The sequence below is a fragment of the Lissotriton helveticus genome, chromosome 12 (assembly GCF_964261635.1).
Source record: "Lissotriton helveticus chromosome 12, aLisHel1.1, whole genome shotgun sequence".
Classification (NCBI taxonomy): domain Eukaryota; kingdom Metazoa; phylum Chordata; class Amphibia; order Caudata; family Salamandridae; genus Lissotriton; species Lissotriton helveticus.
Genome location: NC_136073.1, coordinates 395,352,208 through 395,375,768, shown reverse-complemented (window position 1 = coordinate 395,375,768; position 23,561 = coordinate 395,352,208). Strand labels below are relative to the sequence as shown.

The following is a 23,561-nucleotide window of genomic DNA, read 5'->3' as shown; positions in this document are numbered from 1 at the left end:
TCAGAATGTAGAGAAAAGGAAGAGACGGGCGTGTTCAATAAAAGATGTTATTTATTGATCAGTCTCTTTTCTCGTACAAGAGAAATGGATCGATATTATTGCAATACTTATAGTTAAGTAAAGTGCATACATTAGAAGCAATAGTATAAAATAATACTGTAAAAACATTGATATGGTTTCTGAGCCATATGATGTTTAAAATGAATAAAATATATTTACATACACATATACATTTGACTAAACGTACTCAACTGGTGTTTCTAAATACGCCTACCCCGTGTACCTGACCTAAGTCTAATGCGTGGGCGGGAATAGAAAGTTACAGTTTAGTTTAAGTTTGTTTTTGCCAAGTGAATAACTAAAGAATTCTCTAGGAGGGGTTATTCAGTTCTGTACCTGGAATTTAGGATGAATGAGGAATGGTATCTCTTTCTCTGCTCTCGATATTCCAGGCTGCCTGCGAGGGCTGCCCAGAAGCGCCGGTGCTGGGTCTCTCGGCTTGAGATAGCAGCGCGTCTCTCAGCGCGTCAGGAAGGCGGGGCTGCTGCCTGCGGGGTCTGCTTCTGCTCTCGGCTTCGGCAAGTATGGCTGCTCCGTCTTGTCACCACGCGTGTGTTTGCATAGGGCAAGGTCGGCAATATTTATACCTTAAAGGTGCCGGGATTGACTTAAGGATGGACATAGGTACGTCAATAAAGATGTCATACGACTTGCTCGTTAAAACATTCTTTACTAAAGTTCTCTGTGAAATCAAAACAATGGCCGCACGGATTATCCAGGTTGTCATAGGTTTGATTTGTTATGAGAACGTCGTATGCCTTATCAGGGGCTGGAGGAATATCGCTTGTCTAATTAGATCTCAAGCGTTATGACCTAATCAGATAACACGTTCCTGTGCCGTAGTGTGACTGCGTCAGATAACGGTATCTGCATCATGGGGAATTTCTTGCCTCATGGGCTGACTGTTAGTTAACTAGCTAGTAAGTTTAACCAGAATAGGGTCAGGAATAGGGGGATCGATTCAGAACCTATAGAAATACACGACACCCACTCCACGCTAACTATGGTCATATCTACTAATCTATGCATAGTATAACATAGTACAACATACTATAGAGTATAGTGTATACCTTACCACCCCAAAATACATAAATGCATTTCGAAATTTTCAAATATACTGAAAAATTGCAGTCATATATATTGTATGCACTTAAGCTATGAATTAAATGCAAAAGTAAACACGCATTGTTATGTATTATTGCTTGTTGGTATATGAGAAATACACATGAAATGGCTCTTAATATGGCTATACAGAAAAAAAGTCGAAACCATTTCATCACATAAAATCTATTGCGAACATACCAGCGGGCAGCTAAAGTCTATAAAGTATCTAAAATAGAAATCTTAGTTCTCTAGGAATAGTCTCTTACTTTAAGCAGAAAATCAGTGTCCCGGGAAAAAATATATAGAAAAATATTTTAGGGGCTTGCTGAAAAAAGTTGCTGTCCGTGAACTGGATTGTAATTGTTCATGTGACTTTATTTTAAAGTTGAAGGCCGAATTCAGGGAACGCCGTGTGCGAGTTTACTCAAAAGTCTCTATTTCTGTTCCGGAGAGAACATCATATCATTCAGGCTTTCGAAAAAACTGTCAACAGCTTCATGGGAAAGTTCCACTAAGTCGGAAATAGGTGTAACCATGCATTCATGCGCATGATTGTCTGCATTGACATTCTGATTTGCATTGCTGACAGAAGGTCGTACCTGTTCGATGCTGCTTTCATCTTGAACTTCACTACTCTTCAATCGTAGTGGTGAAGATTCCAGGAATGCCGTCATCAGAATTGGCAGCCTTTGAGGGCAGCACAGTGCGTGAACCTTGGTAGGAACCAACAGTGTATCTGCATCCACCGGCGCATCCGATTGTAGCGTCAGACAGGTGTCTAACACGCATTCTTCTCCGCATAGCAGACACCTTAGTACAGGTAAAACACACCTTTGCCACATTGGTCGAAATGATAGAAACCAAGTCATGTTTAGGTCTCTAAGCCGGGATAGTCCCAGGATTTTTGATATCCGGTCCCGGTATCCAATGGCTAGGATCGTATCTTCCATTGTCGCGAGAGTTTGATCTGTGACATGGGTTGCCATAACGAAAAATAAGGACTAGGAATAGGATTCCTGCAATTAGTCCTAGGATCAGGGGAAGTCCGCCAAAAATCGAATGGACGAAATCTGGAAAAATACCCAGTATGGCTTTGAATGGTGTTAATGCCATCGAAAATACTGTCTTAAATACCTTTGAGACCCCTGTGGTATCAGAAATATTTAAGATTTCGCTCAGGATTTCCGCGAAATGTACGGGGGAATTAGTTGATAATAATGTATGTATCTCTGCAGTCGTCCTTGCGACTTGTAGATCATACGTTTCTTTAGATGACGTGAGCCTTGTAGGCGTCTGAAGAAGCACTGTTTTCATTCTGCTTAAAGTGTCTATTCGAATAGAAGTAATTTTCAGACCGGGCCATGCCCTTGCCTCCCTGTCTGGAAAGGAGCTGGGAAACAAAGAACGTCCACAGCACTTGACCTTCGCCGTCGTAGTGACGAGATAAGGAGTCCCGGGCATAAGACTACAGCATCTGCGGTCTACAATAAGAATGTAACTCCCATTATAGAGTCTTTGAAAGAATGGTTCTATTTCAGTTGCAGGTGCGCCTTGCTGGTGACATGAAAGGTTGTATGAATTCCCTTCACAGGCTCCGTGCAAACTAATACCGTTACACAGAAGCGTGCCGCTTAGTGACATAGCACAATTGTTGCCACTAAGAAACACTTTCTGTCCTTTGTTACTGACACATGCATGTGAATAGGGCAGGTTCCAAGTTGTTTTAAGGTACCCCTTTCCCAATTTCTCGTACATGCCAGCCTGTATATATTTTTGGCAGTATTGAAACCTGAAGGTTGAGATTGGAATATTTATGATTCCGTGGATTATCCATTCACTGACAGGTCGTTCTGACATTGTCAACGGTAATCTTTCTAGTTTTTCAATGCTCAAGATTGTATAATCAGCACCCTTCTGCGCCATACCGATCTGTCTATCAGTAAGGTTAAAGATTTGGAATAGTGACGTTGTGTTGATTAAACGCCAAGGCACATAGCCTGAACGCAGATTTTGTAACGTCCAGCCAAGCTGTACAATAGAACGCAATTGTGACTGACCATGTTGTAATAACAGTAAGTCTTGCGATAATATATCGATTGCTGAAGACACAATGCTGTCCAATGAAAAAATTCTGGAGGACAGAGTCATTAACCCATTGTCCACTACAGAAAGTGATTTTTCCAAATTAATACGGTCAATTTCCCGTATTCTTTCTGCTGTCTCAATTTGAGTAACCTTCCAGGCCTCATTGTATGCTGCATATACAGAGGCTGCTATGAAACGCTTATGACGCTGTTTGCGTGGTCCCAGTATGAAATCACGCAAGTCAGCACCATCAGTAAGTAAAGTTAGGTGTTGCTTAATTTCAGGCAGTGTGGAAGTTTGTAGCCATTGAAGGCATAATTTGCCCACACTGTAGGTTGTTATTATCCCTGGGTGATGTCTTTGGGGATATCTAGGGTCTGGCCTGTTCATTTTGAAACCCTGTGTTTTATTCAGGAATCTATCTTGACAGTTATTTGTATCTGTGGGCCAGATCAACCATTGTTTCCAATCAGGATGTGTTCTGTTTTGGTTAAGTATATGGTTCATGTCTATTTCTTCATCTGTTTCAGAGTTATTGCTAAACATTGTTGGCTTTGGAATAGACAGGTTATTTAAATCTTTGATTTTGGCTAAGCCAAGACAGGTGGTTTGTTGAACGGTGTCATTTAAAAATATCATTTGTTCTGGGATCATGCAGGCTCTAAACAAAGCTTCTAAACCCTGTACTTGCCATTCTTTTGTACCCCAAACACTTTTCAAATCAACATGTTTGTCCCAATAATCAAATCCAAAAGTATTCATTTTTTCAAAGAATGAGTCTGAATATATCAATTTCGTGTTGGTTATCATGGTTTTCATCCCTGTCTTGTTTGACAATTTGTAATAAAATGTTTCAGCATTAGTTATGTTAAAACCTGAAAAATATGAATATTTGCCATACACGGTTCTAGAGCTCCCTTTTGGAGGTGTAGCACAATGTTCCCATTGATTAAAATTTAAAACATTTCTAGGTTGTGCAGATTTATGCAAGAAATGGTTACCATAATGGTTATAGCAGTACATGCTGTCATAATTTGTAGAACCCTGCAAATAATCATGTTTTGTAAATTTAGCAGACATTACTAAGTCAGACATCATATTGTTTATACTTTCAAAGTCCCAATCATCAGCAAATGAGTTTGGTTTTGCAAAGTCACTCAAGGAGATCTTGATTTGGTGTGGATATTTCAGGATCTCGACCGGACCATAAATTTCATAGTCAGTGTTGTCCCAGGCTACCCCACCAGATATTGGAATTGCTGTGAAGTTGGCTGAAGAAAGTTCTGAAGAAAGTTCTCTTTTCTCGACGTGTGAAGATGTGTGTGGTTTGAGGACCAAGTTGATGTTCTGACTTGCTGTGTCCATTTTAGCATATTTTCCCTCAATGAAGCGTCCCAAGGTAAATACCATGATGAGCCAAAGTAGGAGGATAAATGCACCAAAACCCACCCAAAATTCAATCCATGGAGAAACCAGATATGTTTCTTTTAGTTGTTTCAAAAGTTCCTTAGCTTTGTCTTTAAAGGATTTTGATGATGGCTGTGTCTTTTGTTCGCTGAAGCCTTCAGAGGAATCATCGAAGTTGATGAAGTAACCGGATGCAGTTCTGTCAATTGTTCCAATTGGTTCAGGATTTTTGTTTCTCGCATTTTCACTTGGTACTTCTGTATAGGTTGGTGTGTCTCTGCTAAATGTCTTTATTTGGGTTTTTCAGAGGTCTAAGTTCTATTGCATTGTTGCATAGTCCTTGTTGTTCTTCCGTAGGCGTTTCGAATGTGATGAGCCTCTTTGATAGGACCTCTGTACTGGTAGCAAACCTTGGTGTTCTGCTACTTATTGGGAGTCCACTTGGCCTACTGTTGGTTATCGGCCACATGTTGTGGTTTTACCAGGTCGATGGATACAACTCGGTTCTCCTTTTTTCCAGCAAGTGGCGGTAGTACAATTGATCTTGTCCCGTTGACAGACAATACAGGAACTGCTTTTCTGTAAGAAGGCCCAAATTCCTTCTTTACCGCGATCTTCTCCCTGACTAGATCCCCGACTTTTGGAATCCAGACAGGTCTTGCTGGGACAGGTGGTGATTCTTCAGTGGTCGTTGGCTGTTCTTTCAACTGTATGTTGCTCAGGTCTTTTCTTGTTTTGTTTAAGTCCTGCAAAATAGCCAAACGGTCTTTGACATCAAAGCTTTTTTCTGTTACCACTGAAGTCTGACTATCAAGGTCAGAGATCAACATCCTAGTTCCGAATAATAATTCGTACGGACTGAATCCCTTCAGAGAATTTCTTGGCAAGTTATTAAGACTACGTTGGACACTTATTAGATGTTTGACCCACCCAGCTCCCGAACCTAATACCTTTGCCGTTATAGATTGCTTTATGTCACGGTTTTTTCTTTCAACAATTCCGTTCCCCTCAGGGTGAAATGGACAAGAGTACCGCAATTGCACGCCCATGCTGACCATGGCCTCCTTATAAGCCCGAGAGCTAAAAGCAGGACCATTGTCCGAATGCAGAATGCCAATTGCGTATGTGCCGATAAAGACTCGCAAATCTTTTATAACAGTTCTGGCGTCAGCCGTTCGCTGGGGCCACATCCATATGAATCTCGTGCATGAGTCCACTGCGACCAAGATATATTTATAGTTACCATCCCTTTGTAAGGGACCGCAGTGGTCTAGATAAACACAGGCTAATGGTTTATCCGAGATTAGAAGGGGCGTCTGTGCTGGACGTCTCACAGTTGATACTTTCATTTTTTGACATATTTCACATGCTAGAACATAGTTCCTTGTTTGTCTTCTCATTTGTGGCCACCAGTATCTCTGTTTTAATAATGATACAGTGGCTGAGACGCCAGCATGGGTAGAAGCAAGCCCTTCGTGTGCCGCTATTATCAGTCCTAACCTATGTTCCATGTTTGGAATTGCCCTATCCCCCACTCCAGGGATTCGAGCAAAAGGAACATTGTTTGTATCAGTTATGTATGAGTATTTTACTGGAAAGCCTTTAGGGAGTGGTTCTATCGAATCCTTTTCTGAAGCGCTGACAGCTTGTAATATTTCGCTGTCTATTTTTGTTTTTGACCGGGTGACGGCAGCTACGGAAGCCGTTTGCACAGCTGCCTTCGCGGCCTCATCAGCCAATGAATTCCCTGCAACGTGAACGCCATCACGTTGATGACTCAGTGTATGTATCACGTGAGTCTTTGGTAGTTCTTTTTGTAAAAGAGCTACCTGTTCCCAGAGCATTTTATGCTTGATTGTGCCACCTTTCGCATCCTTGAAACCATTCTGAAGCCAGATCTGCAAGTATTCATTATAAGATTGAACGCAATAATACGAATCGCACACTATGAGCGTGGGGAATTCTCGATCGGTATTTTCAAGCGCCATCTTGAATGCTAGTAATTCAGCTCGCTGAGCTGTACAATCTCCTAGAGATTGTGTTTTAGTGAGGGTTGGTTTAAATTTCCCTTCGTGCCAACGACCTTTAACAATCGCGCACGCAGCACTGTAAGCTTGTTTACCCCCTACTGCGGGTTGTGCTGATCCGTCTGTATATATTATACAGCCGTAGTCATCTAGAGGCAGAATTTCGGTTGGCGGAGGACATTCAAATTCATATTGGAGAAATTCTTGTGTTTTTAAATAAGGATCAAATTCGTACATCACGTCTGTTGCAGCAAGAGAGTTAGCCCATTGTATCCATCTTGGATGGAGTGCTTTAGCATTTGGAATGCTTGCCTTTGTTACCGCCTCTAAGGCTGGTATTGGTGTCACGATTATTATTCGTTTACCTTGTGCCAGGGCTCGTTCTTTCGCTATAGCTGTCTGTGTTGCTGTAAGAATTTTTTCCGTTGGGCTAAATTTCATTTCAGCCTTAGTGTACAAGTGTGATTTGAATGCAATTGGTACCTTATCTCCCTCATTAGAGGTTAGGTATGTGAATCCGTATTTCCCTGGGATGACTCGGATCACAAGGTTGCGTGTATTATCACGGGTTTCTAATTTTGTTTTAATTAGCATGTCTGTTTGTAAGGATCTCAAAGTTTCTGTGTGTGCTTGAGTCCAACTGGATCTTTTAAAGTCTGGTTTAATTAGATCGTAAAGGGGTTTGACCCTTTCTGCGTAATTTGCAATGTAAGTTCTTCCGAAATTTAGGAAGCCTAGAATTGACTGTAGGTTTTTTAGTGTTTTAGGAGCTTGGATTACGGCACATTTCTCTAGGAAATTGTCTGCCAGGCTTTTGCCTTCACTTGATAACTCATATCCTAAGAATAGGACCGTCAGATGGGCAATTCTGGACTTTTTGAAGTTGAATTTGTAACCCTCTGCAGCGAAACCAAGTATTATGGTGTTCACTCTTTTCAAGTGAGTTTCCAAGTCATCATCTGTTAAGTAAATGTCATCGACATAAGATAATGCTTCATCATCATATAGTTGTAGTAATTCTGTTACTCTTGCTGAGAATACCCCCGGGCTGTTCTTGTACCCCTGGGCTAACCGACAGAATTGTTTTTGAGTGCCATTTACTGAAAATGCAGTTAAATATCTGCTCTCTGGTGCTATGTTTTGACAAAAGAATCCGTTGGAGATGTCCAAGGTTGTTTTGTATTTTTTGCGCACTATGTTATTCATTAGTGCAGCACTGTGTGAGTTTTGCACTGCAAAAGTTTTGCAACATGTGTTAAGGTGTCGGTAATCCAAAACTAGACGGTACGAATTGTCTGGTTTGGAGACCGGAAATAAAGGATTGTTCATTTGTGAGGTGCAAGTTTCAATCACCCCTTGGTATTCTAGCTGATCTAGTATTTCATTTACTTGTTTTTTAGCTTCTTGCTTAATTGGGTACTGCCTTTGTGCAGTAGGTTGTGATTTTAACTGGACTTTGTGAGGAGGAGAATCCTCATCCCATCCTACATGATTTTTATATAAAGCAGGTGCTAAGGCCACTGCCCACTTTCTAGCAAGTGTATATTTTTTATGAATCGGTATTTGATTCGAGAAGGCAGGCATAATTACTTCTTCGCCATGAGGGCACTCCCTGACAAACTCTGGTGGCCAGTCTTTTTCAGCTAGAAGGATGTCATAGCCTTTGGATAGGTTATCCCAAAATAGTCCCCTTATTTTCCTAGTCTTATCTCCCTCTATACGTAATGTTATCTCGTATATTTTGTGGGGCTTGCTAACTCTGGTATCTGCAGTTTCCACTTGAAGGTATTCATTCGTGTCCACTGTCTCCAGATGATTCATAAGGACTTTGCGAGCTATGCTCACCTCTGCTGCGCTGTATAGCATTGACTGAGCCCATTCTCCGTTTTTCAGTTGTGTCCTCAGTATTCTCGGCATTTTTAACTACCTTGATACTGGCTACCTTCTTTTTTGGAAATTGTGATTTCTTTTTCAGTTGAGCAGGTTCCTTGTCTTTGGACTTGGCGTGCTCTTCTGATCGTCCTCTTCTTTCCGATTTCTGCGAGGAATTCTGAAAAGATTGAGAGGGACGTGTATCAATGTCTTGATATCTATCAGGTTTTTTAATATTATCCCTATTTCTAAGGTTATATCTATTCCCAGAGGGTTCACTCTGAGGTGACCTTTGTCTCGGGTTTGGAGATTTCTCTCTTCGCCTAGGAGACCTTCCTCTGGACTGGAATTTCTTTTCTTTAGGATTGGATTGTTTATTTCCATCCCAGTTCTTTTTTGGTGAATTATTATTAAAAAATATTTTTTCTGGACTTGTAGTCAGTTGCGGTTTTACTGGTATTCCACCTAGACTATCTCTGCCTAGTTCTTCATAGGATTTTTCTATGATTCTGGCAATTTCAGCTGGTTGGTCTGCTATATCTGTCTCTTTTAACCTCTGGCGGATCGCCACGTTTGCTGCTTCACCCTTTATGTTGGCTAGTAATATAGCCGAGACCTGCTTGAAGTCTTTCAGTAATTTCATACCAAGAGTTAAAGCAGGTTCTGGACCGTATTCATCTTGAATTTGTTTTAGCACATCTGGTATAACCGAAATGGATGGGACACCGTGCGTTTTTGTGTAGATGGAAGCAAAGACTGTACCCCAAGTGTCACAGTCCTCAATGTGTGGTGCGATTCCCATTGGGAGACATATAGTCAGAATCCTGTGTTTTTCTAATGGGGTGGTGTCAGGAAACACCGCCTCTATTTGGGTAATTTTCTGTGCCAACCAGAATGGTATTTGTTCCCGTTTAGCTGGAACTTTACCTAGGCAGGATTGGATGTTCTGTGGTGTAATTTTATTTGTGTTCCCCTGGTGAGGGGTCAGCTGTGGAAGTTTAATCGCTGGCTGAATTGTTGAAGTCCGCATTACATACTGAACTAATTGTCTATGAATTTTTAGTAGTTGTTTTAGCTGTATTAATAGCTCTGCTGCAGGCATTCTTTCGATGTCTGGATGTGGTGTGTATCCGGCTAGGACCGGCCACGTTGCTCCTGGTCTTCCTAAAGGACCGAGCCTTGTAATGTGATTGTTATGTATTAGGGCGCCATCAAATAAGAGCAAATGCTCTTGGAATTTGAGTGGTACTTCCACCTCCTCGAAAGGAGTGTACTCATTAGGAGGTTCCTCTACTTTGTAATAGTGGAAGTACTTTGTTACAGCATTTGCTGCTGGAAAATTTATCCATGTATAGTATACCTCTGTCTGCCGATATTCGTGTGCCTCGATTACGAATATGACTGTGCCACCCCTAGGTGTCAGTCCATTTTCTATAAGTTTTAGAGTTATAGCTCTCCTTTTGGCGACCTGGATGAGTATTATATCCGGGTCTGCATCGAGTGCTGTAGTATCAGCTGCTGCTATTTCAGTAGCTAATCTAATTGCCTCTCTTTCTTCATCACTCTCTGTCATTTTACCGACAGGAGGCTTATGTCTTTTGTTTGCAGATCAGGTTTCTTTATGGAACAAAGATTAGATGCACAATATTTTGGAACTGTTTTATCCTTCAACGTTGACTAGACCAAGAACCATACATAGGAGTTCCCTCCTGCGAGGTTTTGGAGGATATAATAACCTTTCACCCACTCCAGACGTCTTTGGAGTATTTGGGAAAAGGGGTCTGAGTGAGAAAGCACGACTGAGTTACTCTAAATGTCTTACGTTAGTTTTATCGCCCTTTCCAAACGCGTTGGGCGCCATGTAGTGTAGCTCCTATTTTCCCAATAGGCTCTGCGCATTGGAATAGTGCCTACAGCAGTAAAGGCCTAGGCCAGACGTTAACTAGGTCTACTACTGTCGATACTAGACTTAATTTTTGGGTTTGCCAGCTAAGCTCAGAGTTCGCTAGAAACTTTCTCGAATGTTCAAGGAAGGATTAACTCCCCTGATTAGACAAGAAGGGATTTAGTTTCTGACAACCATAGAACATGACAACTTTGCTCTCCCCTAATCAAGAGTCAATCTCGAGAGTCGTGTGAGCACAAGGCAATTATTTTACTCAGTCAGTACGTGCATTCTTAGTCTCATCAGAATGTAGAGAAAAGGAAGAGACGGGCGTGTTCAATAAAAGATGTTATTTATTGATCAGTCTCTTTTCTCGTACAAGAGAAATGGATCGATATTATTGCAATACTTATAGTTAAGTAAAGTGCATACATTAGAAGCAATAGTATAAAATAATACTGTAAAAACATTGATATGGTTTCTGAGCCATATGATGTTTAAAATGAATAAAATATATTTACATACACATATACATTTGACTAAACGTACTCAACTGGTGTTTCTAAATACGCCTACCCCGTGTACCTGACCTAAGTCTAATGCGTGGGCGGGAATAGAAAGTTACAGTTTAGTTTAAGTTTGTTTTTGCCAAGTGAATAACTAAAGAATTCTCTAGGAGGGGTTATTCAGTTCTGTACCTGGAATTTAGGATGAATGAGGAATGGTATCTCTTTCTCTGCTCTCGATATTCCAGGCTGCCTGCGAGGGCTGCCCAGAAGCGCCGGTGCTGGGTCTCTCGGCTTGAGATAGCAGCGCGTCTCTCAGCGCGTCAGGAAGGCGGGGCTGCTGCCTGCGGGGTCTGCTTCTGCTCTCGGCTTCGGCAAGTATGGCTGCTCCGTCTTGTCACCACGCGTGTGTTTGCATAGGGCAAGGTCGGCAATATTTATACCTTAAAGGTGCCGGGATTGACGTAAGGATGGACATAGGTACGTCAATAAAGATGTCATACGACTTGCTCGTTAGCACATTCTTTACTAAAGTTCTCTGTGAAATCAAAACAATGGCCGCACGGATTATCCAGGTTGTCATAGGTTTGATTTGTTATGAGAACGTCGTATGCCTTATCAGGGGCTGGAGGAATATCGCTTGTCTAATTAGATCTCAAGCGTTATGACCTAATCAGATAACACGTTCCTGTGCCGTAGTGTGACTGCGTCAGATAACGGTATCTGCATCATGGGGAATTTCTTGCCTCATGGGCTGACTGTTAGTTAACTAGCTAGTAAGTTTAACCAGAATAGGGTCAGGAATAGGGGGATCGATTCAGAACCTATAGAAATACACGACATTTTCAACAGAGGAGTGACGTGTTGGAATTTGGGCTGTTGAGAGACCAGTCTGGCTGCCTGGTTTTGCACCAGCTGGAGCCAGTGGAGGTGGTGTGCAGGGATCCCCACGTACAGACAGTTGGCATAATTGATACGTGAGGTGACCAGGGCCATAATGACTAAAATGAGAGCCTCCGGGGATAAGTACCTTCGGATTTTCCCAATTCTTCGAAGGTGAAAGAAGCAAGCCGATGTGACGGCGTTAATTTGGGGCCTCAAAGAAAGGTCACTAGAAATAATGACGCCGAGGCTTTTCACAGAGTTGACGGGGCAGGGGGAGGGACCAAGGGCCGGAGGCCAGAAGTTAGAATTGCAAGGATTTGTGGGCCCGCCGATCAAAACCAGCTCAGTCTTACTGGGGTTGAGCTTCAGCTGGGTGAAGTTCATCCACTCGTAGATAGTGAGCATTATAGATTGAAAATTAGAGCAAGAGAGAGGGGAAGAGTCGATAGGAAAGATTAGTTGCAGATCATCTGCGTAGTTGAAAATAGTCACAGAGGAGTGACGAAGAGAGGCTAGAAGGGGCAGCATATATAGATTGAATAATAGAGGGGACAAAGCAGAACCCTGGGGGACACCACAGGAGAGTGAAATTTGGGGGGCAGAGAAAGTGGACAGTTGGACCGATTGGGAGCGGTGTTGGAGGAAAGACCCGACCCATGACAGGGCAAGGCCCTGAATACCCGCATTTCTGACACGGTCGATCAGGATGACATGATCGACCGTGTCGAAAGCGGCCGAGAGGTCTAACACTAAGGCCTGGGCCAAGTTCTTGTCCGCCCCCTGTCTCAATGTGTCCATGACCGCTACCACCACTGCCTCCGTAGAATGGGACGGTCTGAAGCCTGCCTGCTGGTCATCGAGAAAATGAGTTCTCGATGAAGGCGCTCAGGCAGCGGGTGACGTAAGTCTCCAGTACCTTTAAGTGCCTTATTATTGCAAGTTGTTCAGTATTCTGCAGCTTTTTCTACAAATTGATGCTTTTATCTAGTCTGCCTTCCATGATTCCTCAATTTTTCCACATGTGTTCTGCTGCTGGGCCTGGGCTACTAAAAACTCTGCTGCTGCTCACCCTAGGCCTGTTGATGTTAAGTTTGGGTTATGCTAGCTTGCTCTCCGTGGCCTTTCTGCCCTCCGATGAAGTAGACGCCGACTGGAGCACCTCGGTGAGGAGGTTGGTCTTGAGGACCACTATGGGGAGGTCAAGGTTGAGGGCCCCAGCAGCCCGACGAGTACCATTGTGTAGGAGGCACCTTCATCCATTGTAGGCAGGGGAGAGGCGAACCCTGATCAGAGGAGACATCGAGGTTGCCTGCATCCTCCAGGTCGTCCATCCAATCTTGCTCAGAGTCACATTGCCGGGCAAGAGGGTCCTCGGACCCTCCCCAGTCTTTGTTCGCCTCTGGAGTAGAGGGGGGCGGTCGCGGCAGCAGAGCTGGAGTCGGAGAAGAGACGAACGGCACCTGGAACGGCTCCGTCCGGACCGGTGCCGCCTCCTAATGCGGATCCTAGGCTGGAACAAAATGGTCCTGGAACCGGGGCAAGGGAGGTATAAACGGCACCCAGGAGCCCCATTGATCTGATGTAAAATGTTCCCATTGTGGCAGGAAGCAGGCAATTCTTCCCCTGACCGGTGTTGTGTGATTAAGATGCAGGGGTAAAGGGAGAGAAACAGTCATTGCTTGTTAGCTTAGGAGGGCTTGGGGGGGCAGGGGTGGGGGGTCATCTCTACCTTTTCAGGTACTGTGGTGGAAGTCTTGGTCCTGCTGGGACACCTGTATAACAGTTGGTATTGCTGGTATGCCGGTTTTTGGCTTGTGAGGAAGGCTGGAGCCTTTTTTGTGACAATCCACCTTGTGTGTCGATGAATAGAGTTTTTTTGTCTTTCATCAAGGACATCTGCAAGCCTTTCAAGTACTGGCCCCTCTGAAGTTTGTGACTTTGGGATAGAATTGTTTTGAGTCTTCTATGTCGACCTTAGCTCGAAAGGGGATTTATGGGCTTGCTGGTGCAGTTATACTTTGGTGCAGATGGGGCCTGTGATTTGGACACAGAGCATGGTCCACCTGCACTCTTAATCATTATTGGAGCATGATGAGGGTCGGTGCCCTTTATTTTGCTCAATGCGGAGTCTGCATCAAGAGGCAAAAATGTAAGGTGCATCAGTCAGGCTTTCACGCTGTACATTGAAATGGGACCACCGTCTACCCCTACAGTGTTTGAAGTTTCTTAAAGTGAAACAAGAGAGGCCTTGCAGTTCGACTCTGTGGTCTGAAGATAGGCACAAGTTACATACGCTCTGGTGGTCAGACCAAGCATATTTAGTATTACAGTGCAGGCAAAAGTGAAGAGTTCTCCATGCAAGAGTCTTTGGTGCATTCTCGAGAATCAACTCAAGACCTCTCGATGATAGAGACATGGTCTAGCCGCAGATTCCTTAACTTAGAATATCCCCAGGCATCAGACTGGATCCGGATTTTTTTTTTTGCAGCAGCATCTTTGCGCGCTGGAGGACGGCATCACCCAACCCTGCCATAACGTCGTCAGCGAGGTCATTTAAGTCCCACCCGGCGAGCTGACGTTAGTTTCCTTCGGAGAAACTCTTCCGCAACAACGCGGAGACACCAACCAAAACTGTGAAAGCATGAGAACAGTGTGCAATGGATGAAAAAACCGTGAATAAAGAAAGAGAATGGTGCAAGACACCATTATAGAAGACAGAAGTAGACACGGTCTTCATAGAAGTGAAAGCCGTGAGAAAGACCCCTCCCAAAGTGTAACAAGGGAGAATATCTCAACAGACACAAATAGACGGTCATTATCATTCAGAACTGTGCCATCTGGCAAGACTAGAGCACAGAAAGAACAGTCTACTGAATAAAGGCAAGAAAGACTGGCACTTCCCCTACAGTAATGGAGGTGTGAACCAGATCACATCCAATCCTCAAAGAGGAGGACTAAAAGGAAGGTAAGTAACTCGGACATCTGATAGAGACATCTAGCTGCAGATTCGGTAACTTAGAATAGATACCACGGTCATACCCCAGGAGGGAGGTGGGTTTGCGACAGGACAACAGAAAGCGTCAATCATCTGAGCCGGCAAACTGGTGACGGACAATGAGTAAGCTGTGGCGTAACAGCCAGACAGCACTCTAACCCGCTCGGAAGAGCAGAGATAACAGGATGCAAGACATCCCAAAAATGCCAGAATGTACCGGACCATATCCGCATAAAAATGACAGGTAGAAACAGCACCAGCCATATACCAGAAGAAGAGAGAGGAGAAAAGGGGAACCACTCTCAGCCTAACGGTGCACTATATGGACCCCGACCAAAGGACGAGAGAACATGAGATGCTTTGAGCACAACAGGCGGGTACAAGAAACACGTGAAGTGCACACCCAGTCCCAAAGGGGAGAACGGGGGTAAACAACAGCAATGTAAACCCTGCTGAAGCAGACCACTACCAACACAGCAGCAGGCAACCGGTTGCAGAAACCTTAAGGTGGCATGGCTAAAGAAAGCATAAGACTGCCTGGCCGTGCAGCATGAAGGTCGAAAGAAGAATGAACCCACGAATACAGACATGTAAGGAGTAGGTCAAGGACAACTGCAATCAGAAGGGCTGCCTCGCAGGCATAGCAGATATAACAGTAGGATGACACCCATTTAAGAGGAACATCCAAAGGACAGGGCAACAGAGGTACAAAAAGCACCACGTACAAACGTGGGGAGAGAGTCTGCATAGGAGACCAAACCCTCCAAGTAGAGGAAGGTAAGAGAAGTACAGTGTCCGAACACTATGAAAAAAGCAGTTGCAAAACTGGGAAACCACCTCAGTAAGTAGAAGCAAGGAGGAACTTTATAGGTAAGTAGCAATGACTTCAGAAAGGCTCCCCCACACATGGGGACACAGGTCCAGTCCTTGCAACCTCGAAAGGAGGTGGCGACCCAAGAAAGGGAAAGCCATGGTAACCGGCATGTATACATACATGCAGAATATCGAAATCTGTATGGACAGAACTAGCCAGGAGCATGGAACATGTCCATACTGGATCATACCCAGCACAGTAAGGGCAGGCATGAACAAATTAGAAGAGGGGAACTTGAAAGAACACAGAGAACACCGTATAAGAGACCACCAAGGGCGCATGGAGCATACAGGTTCCCCCCCGACCCTTTTGAGACCAGCAAAGCTATATAATAGCATACAAGTACCCCACATGGAGTATGCACACCCCAAACATCGGGGAACACCTCTTAGGGCAATAAAGCCAAGCCAAAGAGTGCAGTAACGAGCTGAACCCGTGAACGTGAGTCCCGAGCCCTATGCCTTTACCAAGCTGAGCCACCGGCTCAATACCAGTCAGAGGACTAGACATAGCAACCTGTGGAACACTGCCACAGCAGGTCAACAGTTCGAGAAAGCAAAACGCATCCAAAGGATGCCAATAAAAGGGTAATTCTCCTTGTAGAAAAGACGTAAGGCTCCCAGCCCATGCTAAACAAAGAGCGCATCTATGCAATGTGAAATGAAAAAGTGGGAAAATTAGAAAACAGGCCTAGGAGGACCTAAGTAGGAGGACGAAAGCCCGCAAGGAGCCGTTGAACCGCTGACTCGGCATGATCAAATAACAAAACTCCATTAAAGGGTAAGTCAACCAGCCGTTCCCGGATATTTTCAGAGAAGACGCGGTCTCTCAACCAAGCGTGGCACCTTAAGGCAACAGAACCCACCATAGCTCGGCCTAAAGAATATGCCTTATCTAGGGCTGAACGTATAGTGAATTCAGCGACATCCCGGCCATCCCGGAGGAGGTGAAGGAGATCAACGCAAGCACCTCCAGAGGTGGTAGGAAGCAAAGACTTCGCGGAGTCCCACAGGGCAGAGGTAGCCCGAGCCAAAACACACACTATTTAAAAGTCTGCAGTGCCGCACTAGTGGATGCAAAGATGTTCCTACCCCAGGACTCAAGCCACCGTGACTCCCAAGACAGAGGAAGTGTTAGAGGTGGCAGGGAGGGGAAAGCAATCTAACACCAATCCCTGCACATCAGGATGGACAAAAAGGCGCACCGGGTCGCGTGGAGATGGACGGTGGCGGTGCAAAAGTGAACGAGCCACCCTGTCACCTGAAGCAGGCCGGACCCAAGAGGGCATTATAAAGAGAAGTTTCAAAGCGCAGAAGCGGCAGGGGCACCGTGGACCGAAAAGGGGAACCCGGCTTGGCCGCGCCCTAACGATACCACATCTCCGGCGTTCCCAGGGAGCAAAGGCTCAATAGGCGCAGGGGGCGATAGTACCGGCGACTCCATCGGGTACCCCACTAGAAGCGGAGGTGCAGAGAACGCCTCAGTAATGGGAGAGGACCCCAGGGATGCCGGTAAAGCCGTAAAATATGCCTCTATCTGGGCCCGCGTCGCCCCCACAACTGGAAAGGGCAGATAAGAGGAAGGCGTCGGTCGGGAGCGCACGTCCGGAACATTCTGGGAACCAATGCCCCTGACAACAGAAGAAGGGGAGGTCGAAGACCTCGGCCACCACGACTTAACTAGAGGTAAACAAAGGCCCCGGACCCCAGAGGGCGATCTACGGCGGAACCGGACAGTAGAGGGACCTGCCGTGGACGACGAGGCCGGGGGGCGAGACGCCGCCGTCCGGGACAGCCATGCCGATATAAGCTTCATACGGTGCTCCCGCCGAGACTTGGGTTTCAGATGTTGGCAGGAATCGTAGTCCGTGGAGTCATGGTACTCGCCCAGACATCACATACAAATAAGATGCGGGTCTGTCGCGGACATTGCCGCTAACAGGAATTGCATTTTTAAAGCCCGAAGGCATTGCACACTGTTCCCAACGTGAAGCGTCGAAAAGGAGGCCTGAAAACAGGCCAGATGAGTCGCTCACTCCGGATCCGCGTTGCACAGTGAAAAGACTGAAATGGACGTCAGCGCGCCCGGTGGGACTTGTAGGCCCATGCTGATGTCGCAGAGGTGCTGCTGCAAAAATTGTGCGCTGCATACATTTTTCCAGATCCAGTCTGACGCCTGGGGATATTCTTAGTTAAGGAATCTGCGGCTAGATGTCTAACAAATAAGTGAACCGACAGTGCTCTGGTTGAGAACAGTCAATGTAAACAGAGATAAATATCAAAGGTGTTTGATGCAAGAGACTGTAGTTCTTGTCTGGAGCAGCTGTCCCCGAAACAAAACCGGACATAAGTCTTTTGACTTTGGAGTAGCACCCAGAGCCTGATGGCATAAGAAAACAATTTATGATTGAGCTGTTGTGCCGATGTAGTCTGAAACAAGGAAGGAGTCACAACAGGTCTTTAGACTCAAATGTCTTTGAATAAAAACTTGCAAAAGTCCAATTTCAACACCAGATGGCAGGAGTATCCAGAGGATGGGTATCCACAACCACACATGCTAAAACACACACATAATATAAATTATATACAGTAATTAAAAAGCACAAATAACTAACGCAAATAGACCATTCACAATGTCCAATTTTATTGAACCAATTTATTCTATCTTAGAATAAAAATATTTTCACAGAGCAAGGTACAATGAAAGTACACCACCATGCTGTTTGCTGCTGGGGTACAAATACTCCGATCAGAAATCCAAACCCTTGAGGAACACATCAATGTACACCTTTACAGAACGGTTTAGTGGCATTATTTACAGTTTTTAGTGTTTAAATAGGACCGGAATAGTTCATAGATAGTTATTGTAACAGTATAGCCCTTGCCAATATGTTGAAACCCTCCCAACTGTTCCATGATTCTTGCCTGTTCAGAAAGCGTTGCTGTTAAATTGGAAGTGCATAACACAAAATGTATTAGCCAACTCTGATGGTTGTTAAAACTGTTTGGCGTAACCAATTATAATTTACTTTGCTTCAAGTGCTTTAGTAAAGTATACAGTCAAAGGGGTTCTCATTTGGCAATTTCCAAACACTCTAGATTATAAAGAGTGCAGCTCTACAAATGCGAAATTAATAGACTAACATGTTAAACATAAGCAAATTGTTTCCCTTTAGATCCTTTGGTATCCTCTTGTGCCCTTCACACAATGATGAAACCATCTGCAGTTTTGAACAGATTTAACAAAATGTTTCAGGTAAATTCTAATAGACATTCCCGATGCTTTCCATGGTCGGATCCTACCTAATTTTTCCTGGCCAGTGTATACATTTTCAAATGACATTAACAAGCTAAGATTTGTCAAGTTTAATGAGACTTTGCTACAAATTATTACAGCAATGCCAAATATAAATAAAAAAAGACACATGAAGACAATTACTTTGTTTTATTCTGGGTACGTCAAAAACTACTCCTTTAACTGCATGTCTGAGCCCACTCCTAGACGTTACAGCTTTCAACAGCAGGCACGGTTAATTGCTAACCTTTATATGAGAAAATAGCTATGCTCTATTCTCAATCTGAAAGCTTCTCTTTATTTGGACGAATCCTGTGATATGCCAGAAATCACAAACTTGAATCCAGTTTTGTTTATTAAACGGAAAGCCAGTGCTTCAGGACTCCAAATAAAATCCAAAACCAATTTAAAGCATGAAAAAGCTAATTAGGAAAACTTACAGCCGTTCTTTAACATTTTAACTTTTGAAGTAACGTCAGCATGTTTGCAGACTAAAAATTATTACTCTTAAAACAGAAAAAAATAGTTACTCCTTTTTTATACAGCTATACAAGTTCTTAATGTTTCTTTGGCAATGGGATATAATGCAATTTTACAACTATACAAATAAAAAAAATTCCTTTGCCTAAGAAACAATAACTGTGCAATGTAGACTCTCACAAAGCAAGCACTCTACTTATCAAGCACCCAAAGAAGTTGACAAAATACAAGAATTTCAAAAGGGATATTACAGGATTTCCTCCCCAAGAAAAACAATGGATCAAACTCACAGTATCGACGGCTTTCCACATACAACTGTCTTTCATAACTTGCAGCAATTATCAAATACAATTTAATAAGAAAAATCTTCAGTGATGAAAAAATACTTATCAGCTCCATCGAAGTACTGCTTTATATTTTTTTCCATTTTACTATACATAAGAAAATTACCTATCCTTTAGCCTTTTAAATAAATGTAATGCTCAACATGTTCAAAGATGGCCTTTAAAAAAAATAACTGCATTTCAAACTTTTGACGCTAAGCAGTTACACCCTAGTGCTGGTGACAGGTTTACAGCAAGGTAACTTCTTCATTCTTCATAAAGATTGAATCAAAATCTTCTGGACCGTGAACATCAAAAAATTGGGTAACCAGTTTCTAAGGAGGCTATGCAGAAACTTTGTTGTCTTTCTAAAAGAAAAAAGAAAAAACATGGCGATAAATTAAGCATTTATTAAAACTTGCATATTAAGTATCGCAATTGTGTTTCTCATAAAACATTATGAATTAATCCAGACTCTAAATCTGGTCACAGTCAAAGGTTGCAAATTGCAGTAGAATTTCTTGGGTGAGAGGAATCAAACAATACAATGCCATCCATACATATAAAATATTACGTTCTACATAAAGCGATTCGCACAAATTGCTTTTAAAACACAAGTGCAATCATACAGAATACATGGTGCACATTCCAAGACAGTTCGAGCAAGTAAAGAGTTGCGATAGACTAATATAGGTTTAGCGAGATGACCAACCTACAGACAAAAAGGGATTTTACCCACCTTCTGACAATCAATGTACGCAACTTGCCAATTTTAAAGGAAACATTTTCTTTTAGAAGGCCTACAAAAGTCTCATTTATATCAGCATGTATATCAAACACATATATCCAGACTATGTTGCACACTATCTTCTGATTCGAGGGATGATTGTTTTGAGACACAATTATTAAGGATTAGGAAGTACTAAATCTCTAAACTTTACCGGTGATATTAGCAAGTCAATGACATTGGAAGATAGAGAACTAGGTTTTCTGCCTTGGGGCACTCATTGCATAGCCAATAGGTCTCGCCTTTGGGACCTTCTGTGTTTAGCCAGAACTTTTGGCTATGTTGGAGAGCATTGTGGCTTCCGATCATTATGTTGAAAAGTTGTAATAAAAAGTGTTACGTATTTTTGTTACCTTTATACAAACTAAGACAACATTATATACAAAGACTACCATTAAATAGGGGAAGCAACAGATAAGTGGTTACACATGGCAGAAGTGCATTATCTATCGCTTTATTAAAAATATCAGTCAATGTTACATCTTCGCAGTGGCCACATCAGAACTAGCCAAATTAGTAACAAACTGTTGTCAAATGTTTGAAAATCGAAACCAGGAGTCTGTCTGGGTGCACTTGAGGACCTGGAGGGATAGTTAACAAACCCACCATTTTTCGTTAGTAAGGTGAACTTCATGTTCAAGGGCACAACTTACCTCTGGCATGCAAAGGACATTACAGGTTTTAACAGATGCAGGATAGAAGGCCCTTTCAGTATCACTATAACGTAGAATTCATCTTTTGGGAACAAAGGCAGCTTAGAAATGTCAGCAGTGGGGCTGGTGCAGCAAGGGATTGTACACATGTATATGAAATTGGTCAGTGGTCTGACAAAAACTAGCTCTATACAGGAAGCAGGTTAGCCTTTGGACTTAATCTCTACAACGCGAATAAAACAATACTGGTTACACAACATTTAAAAACTGCAGTTATGCAAATGTACTCCTCTCCCATTAACATGTTTGCATAAAGTATACTCTGCCACTGAGAGCATGGAGAGTGAGTCTGAACTGAGAGAAGCGAAACCCCGAAAGCATATCACTTGTGTCGGAAGAGATAAAATAACAGCAACAGTCTGGACTTCAAGCACCACAATGAACGCGTCCACAGAATGTCACTCCGTCCTTACCAGACAGCGAGAGAGCACACTTCTAGCCAGAGGAAACATGACTGTACAAGAGAGCAAGAACACCGGATGCACTTCCCACTATAGACCCCCTTGAAAGGAATGAAAAACAAAATAGCCCCTATCCCCAACCAGAACTTCCGGCAGCGGATAAGAGGCTGCAGTGGAAAGTACCGGGTCCCGCCTTCCAATCTGGCAGCTCTGTTGGAAACACGGAGATATTGCAGTTTTCTAGAAGTAGCTTGGAGAGAAAGAAGTTTATTGTCGAAATCATTTGGAACTGTGAATGTCGTAATCGAGATGTTGTAAACAAAATTAATTGCCCATCTGTCTTTTGCACAACTGTCATACTAATTTATGTGGCGCCACAAGTTTGACTACGCTCCAAGTTGAGCAGAATTATTTTTCAAACATGGAGGCAATCGGATGCCTTAAATGGGGGTACAATTTGTGGGGGGTTAGACGTGAACTGATGGAAATAACTCAGACTAACAATTTTCTCGCCGCCATAGATTGAGAACACAGGGTATTTAAGAATAGCACCAAGTTGCAAGTGTTCTCGGAAAAATGTATTCTGGGAAATATCGTATTTATGATGCCCAACCTTAGGGAGTACACTGTAAACAAAGGCTTTATCAGATTTTACACTTAAAATTATGTTGTATATACACATTGTGTAGTACGCGCCGAAACGGCATAAAGACAACCCAAAAGTGGAAGTCTATCAAGATTTTTTTTTTTCGTTCGATAAATTATTGTCAGGCTGAGAAATGGAAGATCTTCCATAACACGATCGGGGTTCATCCAGCGCTGAGAAATGAAAGATGTTCAATAACACGATCGCCATTCATCCAGCACAAACAATATCATGTCAGTGGAACATAGCTGGATGTTCTATGCTTAACTATATTCGCTTTCAGCGGTTGTCATCAAGATGCAGCACTCAGGAGAGCCATGGAAAAAAAAGCCCGCGAATGGTGCGCGCACTACAAATAATTTAAGGAATGTAGGAGGCACAGTGCGGGGGCCCTGCTCGCTCTGGAGCTCCCTAGGCCAGGGGAGAGAGAAGACGGGCCATGCACCTGCCTTTGGCCTATTGCGTGCTGTCTTTCTTAGAAAGACGCACGCAAAGGCAAATAGCGTGGGAGCCAAAGAAATATATATACACACACCAGCTTGTGTTCCCAGATGGAAGCCCTTACAAAAAGCCTCGCAGAGTAGCGCATGCGTGCTGGCTCAGGCGAGACCTAAAAAGGCAATTGTGCCTCGCTCCATTTGTTGCTCAACTCACAACATCCAGGAAGCCTTTCAACAGCTTACACAGAGCTAAGGTTTGTATTAAAGAATACAGCAGAATCAATAGTGGTTAGTCTGATAACTTTGATTGAGATTATAACAGATTCTTAGCTCCTACCATGAGATCACAATTAACAGTCTTCTCTAATGCTGGGCACTCCATCAGGAAATTATCTGCTCAGTTTGACCCTCTAACGGGCATAGCACAACGGCCGCCAAGACCAGTAGCTGATCAAATAGGAAAAATTAAAATGCAAACAAGTGGTAAGCAGGTATGTAAATATTTTCTTTTACAGTGTTTCCACACTTTCTGGTAACTAAATTATCTAACTTGTCATCAATTCCCTTTTGGTTACCAACTTAGTTTGCTCTAGTTTAGTGTTTCATTACTTGTGTTTTGCGGGGCATTACTCCAGAAGCATTGTAATGCAACATTGCTAACTACAGTGGCTTCAATATGTAGGCTAAAACCTTCTACTGGTCAGGTTCATAGTGAAAATAACCAACATACTTAGCTGTCGGGAACGTTTGCATATACAGGGTGCAATTTTAGGACTA

The 23,561-nt window shown here is 43.3% G+C and overlaps 1 protein-coding gene across 1 annotated transcript in view; it reads right to left on the bottom strand.

Annotated features, from left to right (window-relative positions):
• Window positions 1-18,321: 18,321 nt before the first annotated feature.
• Window positions 18,322-23,561, bottom strand: part of LSM14A (LSM14A mRNA processing body assembly factor) — a 282,041-nt gene continuing 276,801 nt past the window's right edge. Inside the window, exon 10 of the mRNA XM_078671505.1 lies at window positions 18,322-20,165. Coding sequence (XP_078527631.1) covers window positions 20,142-20,165 — 24 coding nt within the window. The 3' untranslated portion in view covers window positions 18,322-20,141. The remainder of the gene's footprint in view (window positions 20,166-23,561) is intronic.